This window comes from Nothoprocta perdicaria, unplaced genomic scaffold (genome assembly GCF_003342845.1).
Source record: "Nothoprocta perdicaria isolate Ctin4 unplaced genomic scaffold, notPer1 scaffold_28, whole genome shotgun sequence".
NCBI lineage: Eukaryota > Metazoa > Chordata > Aves > Tinamiformes > Tinamidae > Nothoprocta > Nothoprocta perdicaria.
Window position 1 is genome coordinate 2,489,718 of NW_020455510.1, and position 20,256 is coordinate 2,509,973.

Here is a 20,256-nt window from a genome sequence, read left to right on the forward strand (position 1 = left end):
GGCAGGGCTGAATTCCAGCCTCCCTGCTGGGACTGCAAACAGGAGCAGAGCCCAGTGGGGCCTCTCAACATTAGCCAGTTCTGCAGCAGAGGAATAGCGAAAACCTTGATGTCAGGGGCTGAGGTGAATGGAAAGATCTTCAGGTGATCATTAACAGATGTTATGAGAGAACRTGCTTCACTCATCAAAAGAGGTTCTTCTGGGTAAGTATTTTCAACTACAGCTGTCCTTACAATCCCAAACTTCACAAACCAGGGATGAACAAGGTTGTTCTCATACTGATGTAACCCAGCATCATGCTAGGAAATGCTAGACCAAATCAGAAGATATGGGCACTTTCCTAAATAAAAGATCTTCCATGAATGTTGTTGCAAAGAAAAAATGCCATTATCATTCACTATTACCTGCATTTATGCCCCACAGTAGACAGGAGAGGAATTCTGGACAAAGGCTACATTATTCTGATGGAAATGCACTGTGATGAGATGATAAATGATGCCAGGTTGTTAGGTCATGAGAACGAGCTATCTAACCAAGCAAATAATCCATCACTGTTGCTGAGGCCTGCRATGGAAGCTGAAACAGTATCCCTCTGCAAACACCACGAGCTGCCTACCGCCCCTGGAGAGGGAACAGCTGTGGAGGAGCAGGACTGTCAGGGTAGATTCCATCTAGATCCGAGAAAGGCAACGTACACCCTGGAATAGTAAGAGCTAAGGATGTTGTCGCTCTGGTAGTGACAAACTGCCTTCTCAATTCAAAAAGTGGTTCTCCAGGCAACTGGCACAGCAAACAGTGCAGTCAGCCTGGGAGCAAGGAATTCAGCAGCAAGTTGTGATGAGAATTGATTTGTCTCACTTGACTGTGAAGCCTGCAGAACTGAAGATCTCTAATTATTGTCTAAAGATGCTAATGGATTTTCCCCACACCTGCCATTCAAGAGCCAGTCAAGTAGGTAAAGTATCAGTCACAGCGTTAAATGTCTCCTGAAATTTCTGGCTCAGCCATCTGAAGAAAGGCTATTACTGGAATAACAATAAGTTAGGTAGACTACCCTGGCTAGAGGGAACGGCTATTTGAAATATGGCCTGTTAGAGTCACTGAGATAGCAGTGTCCTAGTGAAAGAAAGCTCAACTTTCACAGATTGACAAGAGAGGCAGGCTGATCTGCACTTCCAGAACTGCTCTTTGGCTCTCAATGAAGTAACTGCAAATGCAAAACTGGCCTCAGATCTACTGGAGAGTAGATCTGCATAGAAAAGCCCCCAAGGGCATCGGAGGGATCTAAGTCCCGAAGTCCCTAAAGAAAGTCCTAAAGCCTTTGAGTCTGAAGATGGGAATCTTCATGACACAAACTGGCAATGCTTCCAGAGTCATTTCTTTTCTTTAGGTCTTCCTCTGTACAGTGGAGGTGATTCATTAAGTGTTAGCACAAATTCTAGGAAACAAATCTCTAAGGAGCCTCTAGTGACCAGAAAGGCACGTCATTTAGAGCTAATCCAATAAATAGAAGGATCTAGTAAACAATTTTGTCATTAAATTTAACTAGGTAGCTTCTATATATTGAAGCAGTATTTAGCAATTTCCCAGATTTTCTTATTTTAACTGGTTAGTGGTTTCAATAACTGTCATTAGAAGACAGAACAACAATCAGTTGAGAGAATTGTCCAAGGTGTAAAAAGCCTGCAATCCATTCATGCAAAAAAACAGATGCTGTTTTGCATTATGAAGTCTTTTTCATAACTCAAGCTCAAAACAAACAAAATAAACGAAAAGGGTCAAAAATCCCTGCATGGCTGAAAACTATTTAACTTTTACTGCAGCCTCTTTAGCAGCAAGTAGTCATGACCACGAAGCTGTTCCTCTTCTGCAAATTCCTAGCACTCGTCACACTTATTTCCCATTGGTCTCTCTTACAGTCCAAAGCAACACTTAACCTCTTGAGACTATTTTAACCAACACCTCRTCCATACACAGATCAGGTTAAGGCTCCTCCAGTGTCACTTTTTGTATTTCGTCTCATTCAGAATGTTCACATTTTCCAAAAAACAGTAGAAACGGCTGGGACAATTTAGAAAGAGTGTGTCAATTGATGCCCAGAACATGAGGAAATGGAAGTCAAGGAATTCCAGCAAGGCCTGAAGTTTTTCATCAAGGACACTCAATACCATCTTAAAAAATTCTTTGGTCTATCTGGAATAATACACCAATGATTCTCATCTAATAATATYAGGGAAAGATTGTATTTTAGCAGAAATTCAGGAAGATATGAGACAAATACAGCATTAAGACTACAGACTTGGAATTCATGTCTCCTATCTCATATACTTGGCATCTCCTCATCCTTTTATCTTTAATATACTCCTTTAATTAARATGCTTGATCGTGAATGTAATGACTGCATAACAGTTGTTTTSGATTGATTTATCTCCTGATGACTGTGAAACTGYTGTTCAAAACCTCAAAAAGAGAATTTTCATTCAGGGACTTGAATGCAACTGCAAGCCCTCTCCCCSACCCAGTGGTTTTGGTACTGCAGCTGCCTGTTTTTGAGGCCAGTTCTCAGAGCCTCACGCCCTTTCCTGTTTGCTGAAAGCATACATGTGGTATACAGGTATATATGCGTACATGTGGTAGCCACATAATCACTAGTTGTAAAAACACAAGTAATTGTCTTATCTGCTCTTTTCCCCCTTTCTCCCAATTTGTACGTCACTTGTGGATCACACTTCCCTCTTCTAATATCTCAGCTGTCCCTCGAGAAAGATTTTTTAAAATTTGGAGTTTTAGACAGAAACACTGTTTTCATTCACCAGCATGTGAGGAAGCTTTGCTAAGAAAGCTAAACTCGATGGTTTTACTGTGAACTGAAAAATCATCCTATGTGATATGCAAGACACTGAATGACTGCACATTTCACATTAAAAAAAAAAAAAGATAAGATGCTAGGAACATAAGTGTAAAGTAGCCAAATATGAGCAAAATCCTAGTAATATTCTGAACTCATTTGAACTGCATAATTTTATATATATCTCAAGTTACCTACAAGTAGCCTAATGTATTCACATAGGCATATAAGGTTAAAACAACCTGAACAGTGAACTACAACCTGGCAAGCATAGTTTTATGTTGATATAAAATAYTTCAAGAAATAATTATCTTTTAAAAGCTTTTTTTGTGAAAAAACAAATAATACGAGAACTGATATATCATGAGACACTGCTACAGACCTTTTAGGACTGCTACTTTCAAAGCGAAGTATGCCAAGCACCTGAAAAACCTTCTCACAATCTCTAAGCAATGTCAGAGCACAGCAATTGAGAAACTGCCTTTCTAAGGGCTTGCCTAACGCAGATGGGGCAGCTGAGCAGCATGGCAACAGCAGAAATGACCACAAAGCAGCCTGTTTTTGAAAACCAAGGCAGCCTTTGGCACTCCTGACCAGGAGCAGGAGGCCTCAGAGTAAAGGACCGCTTAATTTCCTTACTTATTCACTAGTACTCCCAACTTCTTTACATGTTTTCTTCTTTAGCACATACCCCTAGCTTTTACAAGTGTCGTATTTTTAATGAAAATTTCACTCTATCAAATATTTTTCTTGCCTATACTCTTCTATTGGCTTTACACTGATGGGCAGTGAGCTCACTGACAACCTAACATATTCCCGGTTCACTCTAAAGCAAAGAAAGGCAAGCCCACTTACTCTCCTATCAGGAAAGTAGAAGGACAAAAGTGTCTCAAAATCAGCAGTGTGACACAGCAATATGACAGCTGATGATGCCAAAGCCGGACAGAGAAGAACGTTTATGACTCCAAATTCATGAAAGATCACATTTAATATTACACTTTTGTTGTTTAATTGTTAGATTAAATGAACAAGCATTTATGAAGCTCAGAAACAGCACCAATTTGTAAGGAATCATGAGCCCTTTGAAAGATGGGATCATAATTCCAATTTTTCTTGATAAAACTGAAAAAACAATCAAGATCAAATTCAGACTCAGACAAATTCACAACTCTACACACTGAATAAAATGCCTAGACACAAAAAAGAGGAATGTGCTAGAAAGTAGCTAGGTCCTCATCACGGACCACACACACATCCTGTGATGCTGCTGCAATAAATTCTCATGCACTTGGAGAATTCTGCGTGCCAGCAAGGGAGGCAACTGCGCTATCCTAAGGGATTATGGTCTCTGGATTCCCTATGAGCCCAAGAGGAGGGGCTCACGCTGACTACAGTGCATAGCTCTGAGAAAGATTTTACTTCAGAATAACTGCCTTCTAAAATATTTGATAAACATTCATTTAGGAGARTTGCCTGATAAGAGATCAAATGAAAATGTTAGCAAAGACTGTTTAGATACTTGTGAAAGGTCTAAGTTGGTCTTGAAACTTTCTGTAAACATTTAGTTATTTTAACAGGCTACCTGGCTATATTATGGACTCTTTTTTTTTTTTTTTTTAACCGAAAACTTCTTAAGAGCAGATCAAAAAGAAAATCCACCAAGAATTTTCTTAGAATATTTATTCCCCCTCAGTGCAGGAGAGAGAGCATGAAGTTCGGCATTAAATTTCTATTATTTTGCATTATTTATTAAACTACATCTCTTACACTTCCTACGCATGTTGCCTAAAGTGGACTGTACGGATACTGTTCTATCCTTAATCAGTGCTTGATTGTGGCCCACGAGTATAATTTGCCTTTAMATTGCTGTCAAACAATCTGCAGACGGTTGCTAAACATTACTGAACAGAAAGCTCAGCCCGGTGCAGCACGACAGCAGCTGGGAACAGCATGCAGAAAGATGCCAGGCAGGACCTTCTAGCCTACGCCTCCATAATGCCGCGTCGCACTGGCTGGTACAGCCACTGCTGGCCCATGAGCCATGTTATTACATCCCTCAACTTCTATGACTTAATTTGGCACCTTCAAGTCCCCAGCTATAATGTTTAGCTACTCAACATATGCTTGTGCATTTGTGGGAAGCTGTGATTTAAACAAATCAAAGCCAAATTGCACCCTGAGTGTGCTTATGGAGACAGAGCAGAGGTTTGGCCACACTAAAGAAATGACAGGAAAATCAGATTTTAAGGTCTCAGTTTTCTCAGAGCCCGTTTAGAACCAYGGAGAAGAACCTTCTGTAAGGGTTCTCTGCATTACGGCAAATATAAAGGTAGAGGAAAACACACATGTCCAACCAAGAACTTCAGCACCTGTGCATCTGTAAGATCAAGCCCCTGCGACACAAGGTCATGATCCAARAGGTATCAGGATTCATCGGACTCTTACTTAAGAGTCCTAAATCTTGTATTAACACAGGCAGCACTGGTGGCACTATATGAATGAACATCTGCTAATGGTCCTAATGCAGGAAGAGCACAGTGAGGACCGTTTGTACCACAAAACCCACAAATTTAGTTATCCAGAAAACCTGAAACTCATCTGYCAATTCAAATGCTGATTTCAGATCGCAATTCATGTAATAAAGTTAATTAAACAATGTTCCCTCTACAGAGATCCATTAGGCTTTTTTATTTTTCTGGATCTATTTAGAATTTCCATTTGCCTCCCACTCTCTGCTGATTTTAAAATTCCTTCGGCAAAGCTCAGCGAGTTTCTGACYTTATTACCAGTCAGATAAACAGCTGGCCATAACAGCAAAGCATACGCCAAATCCTTCCTATTAGCCTTAGCAACTGAAATACAGACACRAAGGGTAACAAATTCCTTTTAAAACTGAGTAAGCCCAACATCATTTCTACTCCCTAACATTACTGCAGGGTTCTGAGGATTTTCCTTTTTTTCTTTTTGTACTGTCGACTTCAAAGATTTTTCCCAAATAATACTGGAAAAACGTCATCTCGGGGAAAGTGGAATTATTCCAACAACTATTAATCTATCACTTATTCTAGATYTTCTTACAAATGCATGAAAAGAAATCTCTAAATAGACTAGACAGGAAAACAGGACAAATACAGCCTGAGTTTGCTCATCATATTTACAGCATGCTAACAACAAAAAACAATTTCAGAAGAGATGTTAGGATTAGATTGATTTCTGCCCCCACTTAGCTCATCATCATTTAAATCTTTCAGTTTTATTCTTATGGACAAATGCTTTTCTACACAAAACATGATTAAAACGAGCACCTCTCAATATTATTCATAACATTATTAACATAATAATTAACATAATTAACATATTAATAAACATATCTCTTATAATTTACAGATAATATTTCAAAATTCAGAAAATCAGACAGTTAAAAAAACAGTATCTTATGTGAGAATACTGGACCATGAACCTAAGCAATTTCTATCTACTTTCTTAAGTACAATTTGTATTCACAGTTTTACCCAGAATTCTTTCAGCAATGTGATCCTGAAATAGCTGAAAATACTATTTTGTCAATAATAACTCTCAATTCMGATTCTTCTTATTATGACAAATCGCTTTTCATCCCACTTAATTAGTTCATTAAGTAAAGCAATAATGAGCATCTTTAAAGAGAGCAGAATCTAATTTATGACTGATAAAATAATAATTACAGTTGTGGAAAGAATCTTGGAGACATAATTTACTCATTCTCAGAAGCATAATCTACATTTGAATGGACAAAAATACCTAGAAAAAGAAATGCAACCTATAAAGGAGAAGATTTGGATAAAATCATATGTATATTAGCTTTGCCTAACAGAAAGCTCCARTTAAGGCAATCATTTATGCCTGTATTTAACTGTAAGAATAAGGGAGAATGAGCTAAAGTCAAGATACAAATGCCTTAACCTCTTTGAGAGGTTGCATGGAATATAAAATACATTTTAACACCCTCACATCATGACAAAATCTACAAATATTTATTTCTAGTCAGGCATATTCTGCTGTGGAAGTACTGTCTTCCTTCGGGCAAAGCAGAGAGGAAGGTGAAGGCCTGGAGACACTGTCCAGGGAAAGATCTCTCACCTGAAACGTTCCCGCATGGTCTTCTTCYTTGTCCCCTTCTTTACCCTCCTTGAGGGCAATCAGCGTAAATCCTCGAAAGTAAGCGGGAGTGGCAGCAGAAAGTGTCACTGAAATACAAAACAGAAATAATTTAATTAATAAAAGAAACAATAGTGCTTGTGAAGTCAGCCATGCACAAGGCATTTCACAGCTCAGTTTGAAATGGGTCTTTGGAGCTGCTATTAACAAAAGCTTGAGGGCAAACATCATGGAGAAGAGCCAGCTGAACTCAGGAAAATTCAGCTCAAGTTTCTATGTAGACAGAAAAGCACTAGTAGAGTTTTAATGTGAATTATTCTGGCTATTTTCACCCAGATYTTTTTGGTTTGGTTTTGGAAAGGAGATTGCTCATCTGCTCAGCCCTGTGGGAATCTCTGACACGAAGGGACATCTCCCAAAATGTTCAGCTTCGGCACCACTCTTTGCTTATAACACATCTAGGCAGGTGCCTGACTCCTCTCCCACGTGCTCCGKCTGCACTGCGCACCCAGCCCGTACAGCATCAGCCTGGCCACCATCGTGCCACTCTGCCGGCCCTGGGGCAGGGCTGGCCACACAGTTTCTCTCGTGGCTAAAACCAGCCTCCGAARTTGTGCCACCGGCCGCGACTGCCAAAGCAGACGTCAGGCATGGGGGCCAGGCACTGCTCCAGCAGAAACATCCGCCCTTCTTCAGGCCTCTCCATGAAGCACCTTCTCTGCCCGGACCCACCAACAGACAGACCAAATGTGCCCCGTTTAGGCCAGGCAGGGGCACTGTTCTTGGCAAATACCCAAACACATGTAGGGTATGGCAGGCAGGTGAGCGAGTCCCACAGCTACAGTGATTTCCAGCACACTTCTCTATTCACTTGACAGAACCTGATAATACAGTCAAATCTCCTCATCTGGGAGGAAAAATAGTATTTTCACATTTACATAAACTTAGYAGAATAATAGGATTAAAATATCTAATTACTTTTCAAGTATTGCTCCAATTTATTAGTCCTTTATCTCCCCATTAATTCTTAACCCAATTTTGCAAACTTCTGCAGCTCTATCTAAATAAAAACCCCCAGCCAGCCCCTCGGTGGCAGTAATTGAGAATAGCACTTCTGAACTCACTGAGGATGAACTCATTACACTCTCGTCAAGATTGCKTCCTAGAAGCTAATTCCCATAAAAATCTGGTATAGGCAACAATTTTTCCATATATTACATGTAATTCAAAAGTCTGAATCACTTGGAATAAAATGTTATGCTAGGAGTACTTAGATGTTGATGCAAGCAGAAAAACCCAGCTATGAACTGACTCAACAGGTTTCCTTATTCTTCCCTTACGTGTATTTTATATTATTGTATACAACTTCAGAGCTCAAACCAAAGGAGTATCCTAAATYCTAAGCAAAACGCTTACCTACTAAGGAAGAGATGCCTGAAATGCCAAAAATTCATCAGCAAAAGGGGCGGACGAGCGCTCCAACTGCTGACTCACAGTTTATGAATGTCTGGGCTTAGCAACACTCGTGCTGCGGCTGCATAGTCGCTTGACCCCACAATAACTTCCCACACAGCACTAAGATAACACTGGGCTGAGCTGCTCGTTTGAGGAGCACAAACACAGTGTCTTGCTATGGTGGTGGCTCTGCAGTGGATGGGTCAAGTTCTTCCCCCTGCAGAGCAAGGAGGCTCAGTGCCACGAGAGTGGGAAACGGCCACGTTACAGCTGCACCTTCGCAAGAGACAGCAGCTCCTCTCTGCACTAGTCTCAAAGTTAAAGGTTTTCCTTTAAAAGGAGCCAGGCTCCCACTGGGATCTCGCAGCGATCACTGCTTGGTGTCCAGCAGGACGGCCGCCTTCCCACGGCCCGTGTCACACCTCAACCCACGTCACACAATGCGCACGTATCAACAGATGTGGCTGTGCTATCTCGTTGGTCAACAGCTTGTGCAATGCGAGAAGTGCTAAAACACACACAGAGTGAGCGTTTCTTTATGCACAATAGAAAAAGATGTTTGCATGTTTTCAGGAGGGAAGGAACAGAAAGAGGAAGAGTCAACATTACTCAAATAGAAGTTCTCAAACCAGGGTAAAAAAGTGTGCAACGTGGACTGARCTGCTCTGTCTTCAYCAGGATAACAATTTCTGGATACTAYGGAGGAAACTATTTGCATTTCACRCTGTCATGAGACACAGWCATGCTAATTAAGTTTCACAGTTCTCTCRTACAGTTTTAAGAGGACAAACCTACTCCATTTTTCATGGAAATCTCATGTAGGTAATCTCAACCTAGCCATGCAGGTCAAAGAAGGTAGAACTGACCACTGTCAAAGATCTTTATTCAGTAGCACTTTCTAAGTCTAATTCCATCTTCACCCTTGGGAAACAATGGAAAACAGCCTGGCATGGTCCATGTCAACCAGCAGCTACAAGGGGACCCGGACGCCAGCATGGCGGGACACGGTGCCTGGCACTGCCTGCACGGGGCTGCCCGTGCCCGTGGYGGTGCCTGGCATTGACCACAGAGGGCTACCTGTGGGGTGCCTGGCACTGCCCACACGGGGCCGCCCATGGCATCGCAGGGAGGGAAGGCCTCAGGCTGTGCTGCTTTTGCAGATGCCCAAGATAAGAGCAGTGCCCCTATTTACTGCTGCTGGTGCTGAGAGGAGGGGATATACACAACCATTCAGAAAGAGACTGGCCGGTGCTCAGGGCCCTTTTCTTTTCTGATGGCTCCAGGGAGGTGGGAGGCAATGCTCCCCTAGACCAGCTGCGTGGAAGGTCAGTTGTTGCAGGAAGGGCAGGAAAGCTTTCCAAAGGCCCAGGGCAGCAGCGACCTGGGTCTTCCGATTCCCACGCTTCAGGAGGGCTGCAGGGCTTCCTTGGGGTCCTGCACGATGCCACATCGGCCAGACAGCCACAGGCGTAAATGGAGGCATCCATAACGTCAACTGCAYGGGGCCCTGGTCTTGTTTGTGGAGCTAACTCCTGGGCCATACACCTGGCATAAAACCTACTTTATTCCAGAAGCCTGCCGCGGAGCGTGCCACAGACCCAGACAGCATTAAACCAGATGAGGGGGGGGACTATGGGAACGGGTATATTTGGCTCCAAATCAGTGCAGGCTCTGAGAATCTTCTGCAGTGTTGTACAAGACTTAAAAAACACAACAAAAATCAGAAAGGGTTGCCCTATTCCCACAGTTTTTTATTTATTATTTTTTTTTCTCTACTTCTATGTAAAATAGAGGTATAGTTCTGGTTATTCCATGGAATTTCCTTTCAAAATGAACTCTTAAAACTTACTGTAATACCATTAATTAATGCCATGAACAACATATTTGTTATGGGAGCTTTTACCCATGTTCTTTCTACCACCAGAAAGAATCCTTAAAGAACCGCTTAGTAAAAGCATCAGGGCCACCTGAACACTTTCATCCTAAATACAAAATCCCTGGTATTTTGGTCTATCTTTTAATTTTTTTACTATTACCTGTAATAAAACATTCTCATTTCTAAGCAGCTACGGTATACTAATATGATAATTCTATTAATTGAGCTCTGAATACCATGACTAAATATAGCTGTAAAATTTGCTGTGCTAATTTAACTGGGAGTTTCTTTCCCCACTACACATCCACCTAATAGAAACTTCAACTTGTAGATGCCTGAAAATCTCCTGTAAGTCTTCTGGAGAGAAGCCATGAAACTCTCTCAGGGCAATTCCCATGTTCATCCCTGTCTAAGAACTCAACACTTGCCTCTGTCCTATCTGGACCACTTACCAAGTGACACGCAACTTGAAGCCTTTCAGACTTAATGATTTTCATGTCTAGAACAGCTGACATTTGTAGAAAATGAATATTTCCTCACACCATATTAAAATACACTAATTATTGAGAGATAATTTTAATAAAAAACACATGAAGTTATATCCTAATGCTCAAAAGACTTTTTGAGCAGAATTTTAAAAATCTTTAAGATAATAGTATCATTACTTTAAGCACACTTCTCTCCCATCTATACCAGAATTTCCATGCTCGTATAAAGACAGATTCTACTGAATCTAATAAAGGTCAGGACAAATATTTACAAGAAAAGCTCTCCACATGCTTTTCCCCATGGACAGTTTCTCCAGGACACTATTCATTTTGCTTAAAAACCCAAATATTTTATCATTAGATCATTTTACAGACTGTACCCCATTTCTTTCCAAAGTATTTAGAAAATACAAAGTTAACAGCATATTCCAGGAAGGTTTACTTTGAAAAAAAGTATTATCTGCTGAGGCAGATACTAACTAGAAAAATAGGCTGAAATGTGCTCTGGAAGTTGAAGCTGATTTCAAGGACTCTATATGAAAAGCTCAGTGGAGAATGAAGCCTCCATCTCTTATTTACAGTGGTCATTAGCACTGTCTCTGCCTCTTCCCTGTTTGCACCATCTGTTCATTCTCCCAGAAAAAAAAAAAGAAGGGGAAAAAAAGGAGGGATAGGGAATAAACATAAGCGGAAAGTGTGGGAAGTTGGCAGCCTCCCACATCACTGTTTGCCCATATGCTCACTCATTATATTAGCATTCACATTTCAGGGCAAGAACAACTACCTCCGAGTTTCCGCTCCTCTCCACTGGATGTTAAGGCTTGCAGCCACCACACTGTACTTAGCAGGGTAGGGAAAAACCCCACGGGGGCAGGTGAGCAGGAGAAGAGCGCATTTCTTGTGCCACACCAACTTGCCATCCTGCACGAGAATCTACTACAGGCAGAGGCATAAAGCTGCTATTTGGGAGCAAAGTGATCCTGGGTAACGCAACTCCCCCTCGTTTGCCACGAGAGCATCCCCAGTGCAGTCACGCGTGGGGACGGGCTGCCTGCTGCAGCCCATGGCGTCCTTGGCGCGCACAGCCCGCAGGAGGCACACGGAGAGGACAGGCAGCGCAGCTTCGGAGTTTCAGCGACACTTGTTCTGCCGCTATTCTTATTTTCAGAAGCAGAGAGCAGCCCACTTACCCCGATAGCTGTTCCCAGGCTTGTAAAATTCAGGGTCGCCTTCCACTCGGAGGCTGAATTCGTTGTAGCCTTCGCGCCGGGTGCCCTGGGCTCGCAGGATCCGGCTGCAGTAGCCCTCAGACTTGGCGGCTTTCTCCAGTGTCTCGTCGGGAAAGCCCCTGGCCACCAAGGGGAAGGTCAGGGCGAGGAGGCGCAGGGCCAAGGGCCGCAGCGGCAGCCCCATTCTGGGGCCGGGCACAACTTCAGGGGGCGGTGGTGCCCGCGCCCCGGCAGCCTGGCCACGGCGGCCAGGTCGGAGGGAGCAGCGCAGCGGCTGACGGGGAGAGCAGGGAGGCAGGGAAGCAGGGAAGGAGGGGAGCRCGGGGCGGGGAGGCAGGGAGGGAGCAGGGGCGGGGGGAGGGAAGCCTGAGCTCGCCCAAATGCTGGAGCGACAGGAGCCGTTTCGCCTGCGGAGATGCCGCCAACGCTGCAGCCGATTCCAGACAAGAAGCAGAGGCGCCACGACACTTATCTCAGCAAGAGAGCTTATCTAAAGCCACAGGAGGGGTTCAGGGCAGTGAAATTACCTGACTCGGGTCCCCCCATCCCATGCCTATGCATGTGTTGGATGCAAAAGTCTGACTCTGCCCTGCCCCGAGGAGGGCAAAGCGGGACAGGTTGGGCTCCCGGGCACCTCAGGCAGCCACAGGCAGGAGGGGGCACATCCCTGGTCAGGGCTGGTGGGAGCGCAGCAGAGCCGCGGCTGCCCCTGCGCACACGCTGCCTGCCGGCGGGGGCAGCGGCCAGCAGCCCTCCGTGCCTCCCCACGACTCGCTGGCATCAGTGCCTCGGGCTGCTTCCACGCTGCCCTCCCGGGTCGCTCGCCCCGCGGGGCGGCAGGCCCACAGAGCCCTCCCGCGTCCTCCTCAGCTGCTTGGGGCACTTCGAGGGGCCCCGCTGCCCTCTGTGCAGGACCCACGTCCATTTCCACAGCGAGGTGATTACAGGCCAGCTAGGTCAGACACTATCAAGCACCATTTGATCACAACAGCCCRGGTCACTTGTTCTACCAAAGCAAGGTTCTTCTCTTTACCCAGGCTCGGCTTTACTCAAATTCCTCAGGGAGGGAAGGCAAACCAGCACGCACGGCTGAAAGCAAGAGGACAACTGGTAAGAAACACCTGCCTGTTTGCCCCATTCTTCCCATTTCTCTGGCTGAGACAGACTGAAAAGCAGCTACATGAATGGGAATGGTGCAGGCGTCTGCACAAACCGTCTTCGTTAGGAGCCAAGACTCAGCTCTTAGGGGGGTCCTACCCACTCTCCAAATCTACAAAACACCCAATATCTGTTACTTTTTGCCTCCCTGAACTGGCCTGGCCCTTTTCAAATACTTTCTCTCGTTAAAAGCTGCTGGAAAGTTTCCTGGAGAGGTATAAATACAGCAGGTCTTGTGAAACGCAAAGGCTTCAACTTTAGCAATTGATACAGATAAATTAACTTGCACTGCCTACAGCCATGAAATGAGTAATTTGTAGCAGAGCCGTTTCAGAATATGGGCAATGTCGTTAAGCATGGGCATCCTTAGGGTTTTCTATTTGCTCTACTAATTAGTGTGTGTTTGCCTAAAGCATCCAGCGTGATGGATCAGTCAAAAGACACAAGCAAACTGATGAATCCAACCATCCATGGCAAATTTAGCGGGGAAAGCTTCGTATCTTAGAGACTGCAGCGCTGCTTCTCTTTGTGCGCCTCCCGAGATGAATAAAGTTGCTGTCCATGACTATTAGACATGACATAATCACTGGGCTAACATTGCACTGGCTAGAGCTGYTATGGTTGCAGAAAACTTTCTCTCCCAAAGTGGGCTTTCCTAACAAGCAAACACTTCACAAGGTTTGCAGCCTTTCTTTTCTTCTGCATTTTCTGAGACAGAGTTCATTTTACAATTACATTTTAAAAGATGGCACCAACCACTGCAGAATATCCCTGCACTGGCTGGGAGATATTTTAGGTAGTGCCTGCATCTTTTCTTTATTGCTCTCCTTCGGCTGCTAGGATATCAAATATCTATTTGAAATTTGCAATTACCTGCAGGGAGACATGTGCAATGTTATGCTTTGGCACTCAACTCCTGATTTTAAGACCCCTAATATTCAAAATAAAACAGCCTGAGTTAAGCATCTAAACTAATACGAGACTCCCTCMGAAGAGTCAGCTCATGGAGCAAAGGCCACCAAAACTACCCCATAAGAAACATAAAGATGACAAGTGCCCTGAATCTCAGGGCCATCAACTGCCTCATTGCCTAAAAGCTGCGGGATTTCACCTCCCCAAACACAGGAGTTGGAAGCTTAAGCCCAGCTTTAAAATAAATATAACAACAACAACAAAAAACCAATACAATAATACATCTCACTATCAGATGGTCAAGTCTCTTTCAAAGATGGCAGGTGAGAAGGACACCTGCACATTTGCACAAGAGCCTGTTGATCACGGCTTGCAGTAAGTTCACTCCGCAGTGCTGCCTGTGAGGAAACATGGCTTGAGGAACATCCTCCAAAGATGTTTTCCCCACAGGAGTGGATGCTTTGCTGCTCAACACTGCCAGGATGCAGCGCACAGAGGAAACTGCTGGTGCCAGAGCAGAGGATCAGTACCTCAGAAGACTACCAAGTACCACTGAAAACCAGCCCACAGTAAAAGCTTTGGGACCTGCGAGGATAAGCTGGCAACTTGGTGATTGCACTTTCAAATGTGTCTATCWCTTTTAGACCTTTATGTCTTCCAGCAGATCTAGCTACTGCCCTAATGTGTATTATAAGCTCCCTTCCTCTCCCTGCAGCAGTTGTATGCGGTCACATTTGTTACAGAAGATGGGATTTTTTCTCATTAACGTCAATAGAAGAAAAATCCTGTTCTCACTAAAATCCCTCTGCTACCCCAGAAACAGGATTTCTGCAATAATGATCCTGAAGTCCCATGCTGTCTTTGAAGACTGTTTAGAGTGAGACCTGGAGGTACCTGTTGCCCTATTAAACAAGAAAAACGGCTCGGGAGACACATAAACCCATTTCTTACGGCCCTGCAGCTCTGCTCACAACTGCCTTCCTCCCRGGAGCCGGAAAGGTGAGAAGCAGGGACAGAGGAGCTGCAGGATCGACGCTCCATCCATACCCGTCAGCCTGCACGAGGCAGCGCCAGGGCCAAACTTCCAGCAGCTCAATTACATTTGCCTGGGTAGCCGTGCGTGGCAGAAACGTATTTTTTTTCACTGACAGTGCAGAGAGTTTTCATTTCTAATGCATTAATAGAAATATCGTATTGAAATATGCTCACTGACACAGCAAGAAAAGCATTGTGAGCAGAACACCATGTATGTTATTAGAGAAACACTGCAGTGCTGAAAGACAGGGAGGGAGAGAGGGAAAAAAAATACACCCTTAAGGTTTCCTTGGGGCTTTGCTGGGCAAAAGGTTGAATTAAGAAACTGTGGAATAAAAAGTATGTATGTTTGAGGCAACAGAGAGGCAAAAACAGCTCACTAAGTCTTTTCAGTGCCCTGTATAACACAGGCAAAACAGGATATGAACGAAGGCTGCTTTCAAATGGCTCTTTAGAGATGAAGTGTTGACAGGAACTTGTCTTCCACACTTGGTCTATTTTGAGGAGGTTCTAAGGAAAGATCCTGGGTTTCAAGGAATATTTAAACTCATGATTATTTCTAAAACTGAGGAATAATTTTTCTTAAAAACCTTTCCTTTTTCCCACAAAATGAGTCTCATGAGCTGTCTTTGAGGTTCCTAAAGGCTTTGAAGGGAAGTTAAATGGTGTTTGTATCACCAGACGTAACACAGGGCATCACCGACTTCCAGGGAAACATCACCACAACCTGCAACACCGATTCTAGACTGCAGATCCTTAAACCACCCCTTCCTCCCCAGTCAATGCCTCCAGAGGCATCTGCAAGAGCTGACCAAGTGGAAGGGACATCTTGGACTATCAGCAGTTCTGCCCTCTACTAACAAAAGCATAACTCCCCACAATGCCCACTTCTTTCAAGCTACTACCATTTCTTTCTCATTACCTTCCGTCACCATATGCACATTAGCAAAGGCCTTTAGGCTCTCTCTAGCTACCTGACTCAGAAGAGGAGTGGTTCAAAGTTCTATAAAAACAGTTGCTATAAAAACAGTAATGATCTGAAGACACTAGTGGTGTAGGAAGTTCTGTGATGCTCTTCATTAAATCTGGAGATTCAAGGACGAGCAGGAGTCGTCTTGACAACTGCAGCGTGTAAGGTAGAGACAGCATGGGGACACAAAGGTATCTGGAGGCAGCAGTGCACGCTTGGAAAACTTTCAGTCCTAAAAGGAAACTCTAACATGACTGATTAAACTTTTAAAACTGCTGCACACTCAAGAAGTTCAAAAATACTTGAGGAAATCAGTCTTCATTTCTTTGACAAAAAATAATTAACGCCACAGACTGTGCATAATGCAGAGCCATAAACTTGATGAGCTGTGCCCTGAGACAGACATATAACCAGACAGAACTACTTGATCATCAAGTTCCGTCCCATGTAATTTTAAGCAACAAGGCAATAGAAGCTTTCAGTCCAGAAAAACTCAAAAAAGAATCTCTATTACATCACTGACACCCACAAGCCAAAAAATACATTCCAATATTTTGGGAGTATTAAAGAGAGAATATTAAATGCGCAGGACATAAACCTGTGCTCCCTGTATCCTCTCCAATACCTGTATCTGGCTTCACTCTTTGTTAGGTGAAAAAATGTGAAATGATTCCTAAGAGTATAGAGTAGACACACAGCTATCAAAGGAAAGCAGAAATACCAGTGCCTCCACCCCAAAATCCCTCCCAACACTCACACACTTCCCTAGACTGAAAGTTCCTGTCAAGCTGACTTGGAACAAGTTTTTTCCTTATCTAAGTGTTTTCATCAGTCTAATTTAAAATGCATGGAGACAAACGTACCAAGTTTGTAAGCGAGTTTAGCTTATCATGCCATTTGCCACTTCAATTTGCCATCTGAAGCCATTGTAACAAGAAGGGGCAACACATGAGATGAGAATGAGCAGAGGCCCCTTTGACTTTCTTTGTTGTCACACATTTTATGAATCACCTTTGTGAGTCACCTCTGCAAGTTTTAAAGAGAAAATATTGGAAAGCAGAGAAAATAAGGCCGAAAGAGTCCTTGAAAATGTACCACWGCTGCACTACAAATTCCAAAACCATTGCTGACCAATTCCCATCCTTACATGCACTGCACAATCTGCACCATTACAAACGTGCATTTTTGACCTATGTTCATGTTTGATTTCCATTAACCTATGCACAAGCAAAACGAAACACGTATTCAACATAACTCTTGCAATATTATAACCAGGGGTGGGTTCTGATCAATTCGCTCATTTTAGAGTTTTAATCAGAACTTCATGAAATAGGACTAAAACATTTGATGTAGGCTGAATTTCCCCTATATCTTTAGAGTTGTTAGGAAACGGATCTAAACTTATAAGTCAAGTTTATTTGTTTTGAAATAGTCTTTATACAATGGGATCACACCCACTCAAATTATTTGAATGAAGACTATGAAAACCCAGATCTGATCTATCATAAAGCTTACACAACAATCTTCCACAATATTGTAGRAAATAAGTACATATAAATGATTCTATTAATAAAAAGGTGTGCTGTAAGAGAAGTAAAATAGTTTTCCCACATCAGTGCCTAATTTAGTATCTTTTAACAAGGACATAAATGCCTCCCAATTTTCATTTCTATTGACATGTTAGATCCACCAAAGAATTCCCTATTGTCATCTACTTCTCGCATTCACTATTAATGATTGGAAACTTCCGAAGTTGAAAAGTTAAGTTTCAGGATATCTAGTGAATGAAGGAATTCTTGCTCTTTCAGTTAGTGACATGCGACTTGTTACCTCTCACTTCCACGGTGGACTCAATTTACCAAAAAATATTCATGACAACTATTGACACATATGTGCTTTATGYTTATGATTTAGGCACTTGAAAAACTATATAAACTTTTATAGCATAAAATACTTTGGATAATACATAAATTTCCCAATATTTTTTTWAAAGTCTTACTGTCTGTAATGCACGAGTATAAACACCTCTGTTGGTCTGCTCCTAACTCAATCCTGTTAGCTTAGTGCAGTGTTATGGTTTTGCACTCTTTGATAAATGAAAAAAATATCTATAGTGTGATTTCAGAACATAAATTCTAAATAGACAGGAGCGTTTGATAGCTATAAAACCTTTGTGTTAGTTCATCCTCAGAAACTACTTGAAATTTGAAAGCATTTAAAATTATTTGTAGACATACATTGTAGACATAACACCATCAAACACAATTTAAACCTGGAACTGGGGAAATAACATTCTCCAAAAAAAGGCTATAACCCTCCTCTATGAAAGTCAACAGAAAAATACTTCTCTGTTATGAAAAGGGCATCTTAAGTGTAATTTTATTTACTGTAATCTTTATTGTAAAGATTTTTTCAGTACTTTGACATGTTCCAAGGACAAGAGCATAAATGATGGGCATCCCCCTAAGCAAACCCAACTAAAGTACAAAGCCCCAGACTTTGTACCTAAGCCCGTCCTCCCTGCAGTGTTTGATCCTGGAAGAGACATCAGCACAAGCTTCCCTCAATACCCCCCTGCAAGAGGCCACCCAATAGGAAATTCCATTAAAGACTCAGTTTTAGCTTCCCAGAGATTCAAATCAATTTCCCTTAAATTTGAGATTAAGTGTTAGAGCTACACCTAGCATGCAAATTCAATAGCTTCACTTGAGCTTCTCCAAACACCCTGGTAAGCGAAGAGATTAAAAGAAGGACCCTGTGATTTACATTTGATTGGGTCTATTCTACTCTAATTGAAAGCACAATGATCCTCCTACATCTTACATATTCTTTCACTGTAACAAGAAGCTGCCTTTAAAAAGACAACACACTATTGAAACTGAAATACATTGTGCACAGGATGAATACGAATAATATTTGATGAAGGATGACACTTTTGTGGATAATTTAGAAAATGCTTTTTGCAAAGACACAGTTCATGAAGTATTTTGAAGAGTCATGCATCTCACATCATAGGAGACCAGCTGGAAACAAAAGGGGTCAGTCACAAAGTGCTTTTCTGTCAGAAAATTAGTGATAAAATTACAGCTTGGTGTGGAAACTTAATATATTCATTGGCTGTACTGATTGCATGAATTTATGATCACATATACAGATCCTCACTATTTAGCTAATTCATGCAGGGAATGATTACAACCACTGAAATATACTGAGGACAAGACAAATTCAAGTGGACTTTTCTGATTTAAAAAAAAAACGAATCAGAAACTGATAATAACTAGTGGCAAATAACTTACTAGTAGCACAGCAGTGCACTTAGAGTTTGTGGCTGAAAGGGAAACAGCCCTTTAAAATACCTTTAAAATTCCCTCCAAAACGACTTCCAGATACTTAAAACTTATTTATGAATGTTACTTAAGGAAGAAGAAACCCAAACGTGCCCTAAGTTGCATGGCTGTGAGAGGTTGCTGGATAAGAATTCAGCAACTAAAAATGCAAAGAGAATGTTTACCCTATAAAAATAGAAACCTAGGATTTAGAATTAGGACACCCACCGTTCTCTTTCTTTCTTTCCTTTCTCAGTCTCACTATTCAGTGATTAGCACCTGTGGTCCTGGAATGATTTTTACCCATTTTGTTTAACCTTTAGAGAGATGTTGTATTACTCTCTTGTACACCTGTGCAGTCTTAAAACTTTTATGAAGATGTACAGCAGCATTTTATATTCACTTTGCACAGACATCTGCAATTACTGCAGCAGCTGCAGGCCACTGTAGAAGCTGGTCACTATGCCCAAGTGTTCACTTAATTACCAATTAGACCTGCAAATTTAATTTGCCATTTAGAAGTGGTTTGCTTTCGGTTTTGTCATTTGATTTAGGCTTTTGGAATCAAGAGGAGCCTAGGAGAAACTGCTTTTTAAAAAACAAACACAAAATACACCTTGGTATTTCCAGTAGTTTAACATTGCACATTTCTGAGCTAAAAAGATAGCTTATGCTACTGAATGCTCCCAAAGCTAAAGCTAAAATAAAACTATTTATTTTAGAAAAGATGAAAGCTGAAGAGCAGAAAGTAACTACGACTCTGTAGAAGTAGTGAGGTAAAAAACGTAGTCTCCAAGTCACCAGGCAACTTGGACCAACTCC

The 20,256-nt window shown here is 42.3% G+C and overlaps 1 protein-coding gene across 3 annotated transcripts in view; it reads right to left on the bottom strand.

The window, feature by feature from the left end:
* SPON1 (spondin 1) overlaps positions 1–20,256 on the bottom strand; it is a 230,947-nt gene that overhangs the window by 87,204 nt on the left and 123,487 nt on the right. For 2 of the 3 annotated variants that reach the window (XM_026041132.1, XM_026041133.1), the window contains exon 4: positions 6,968–7,074. In XM_026041132.1, the coding sequence (XP_025896917.1) occupies positions 6,968–7,074 (107 nt within the window). Of the gene's footprint in view, positions 1–6,967; positions 7,075–11,994; positions 12,222–20,256 lie in introns of those variants that run through there. The other variant, XM_026041131.1, reaches the window with a different exon arrangement.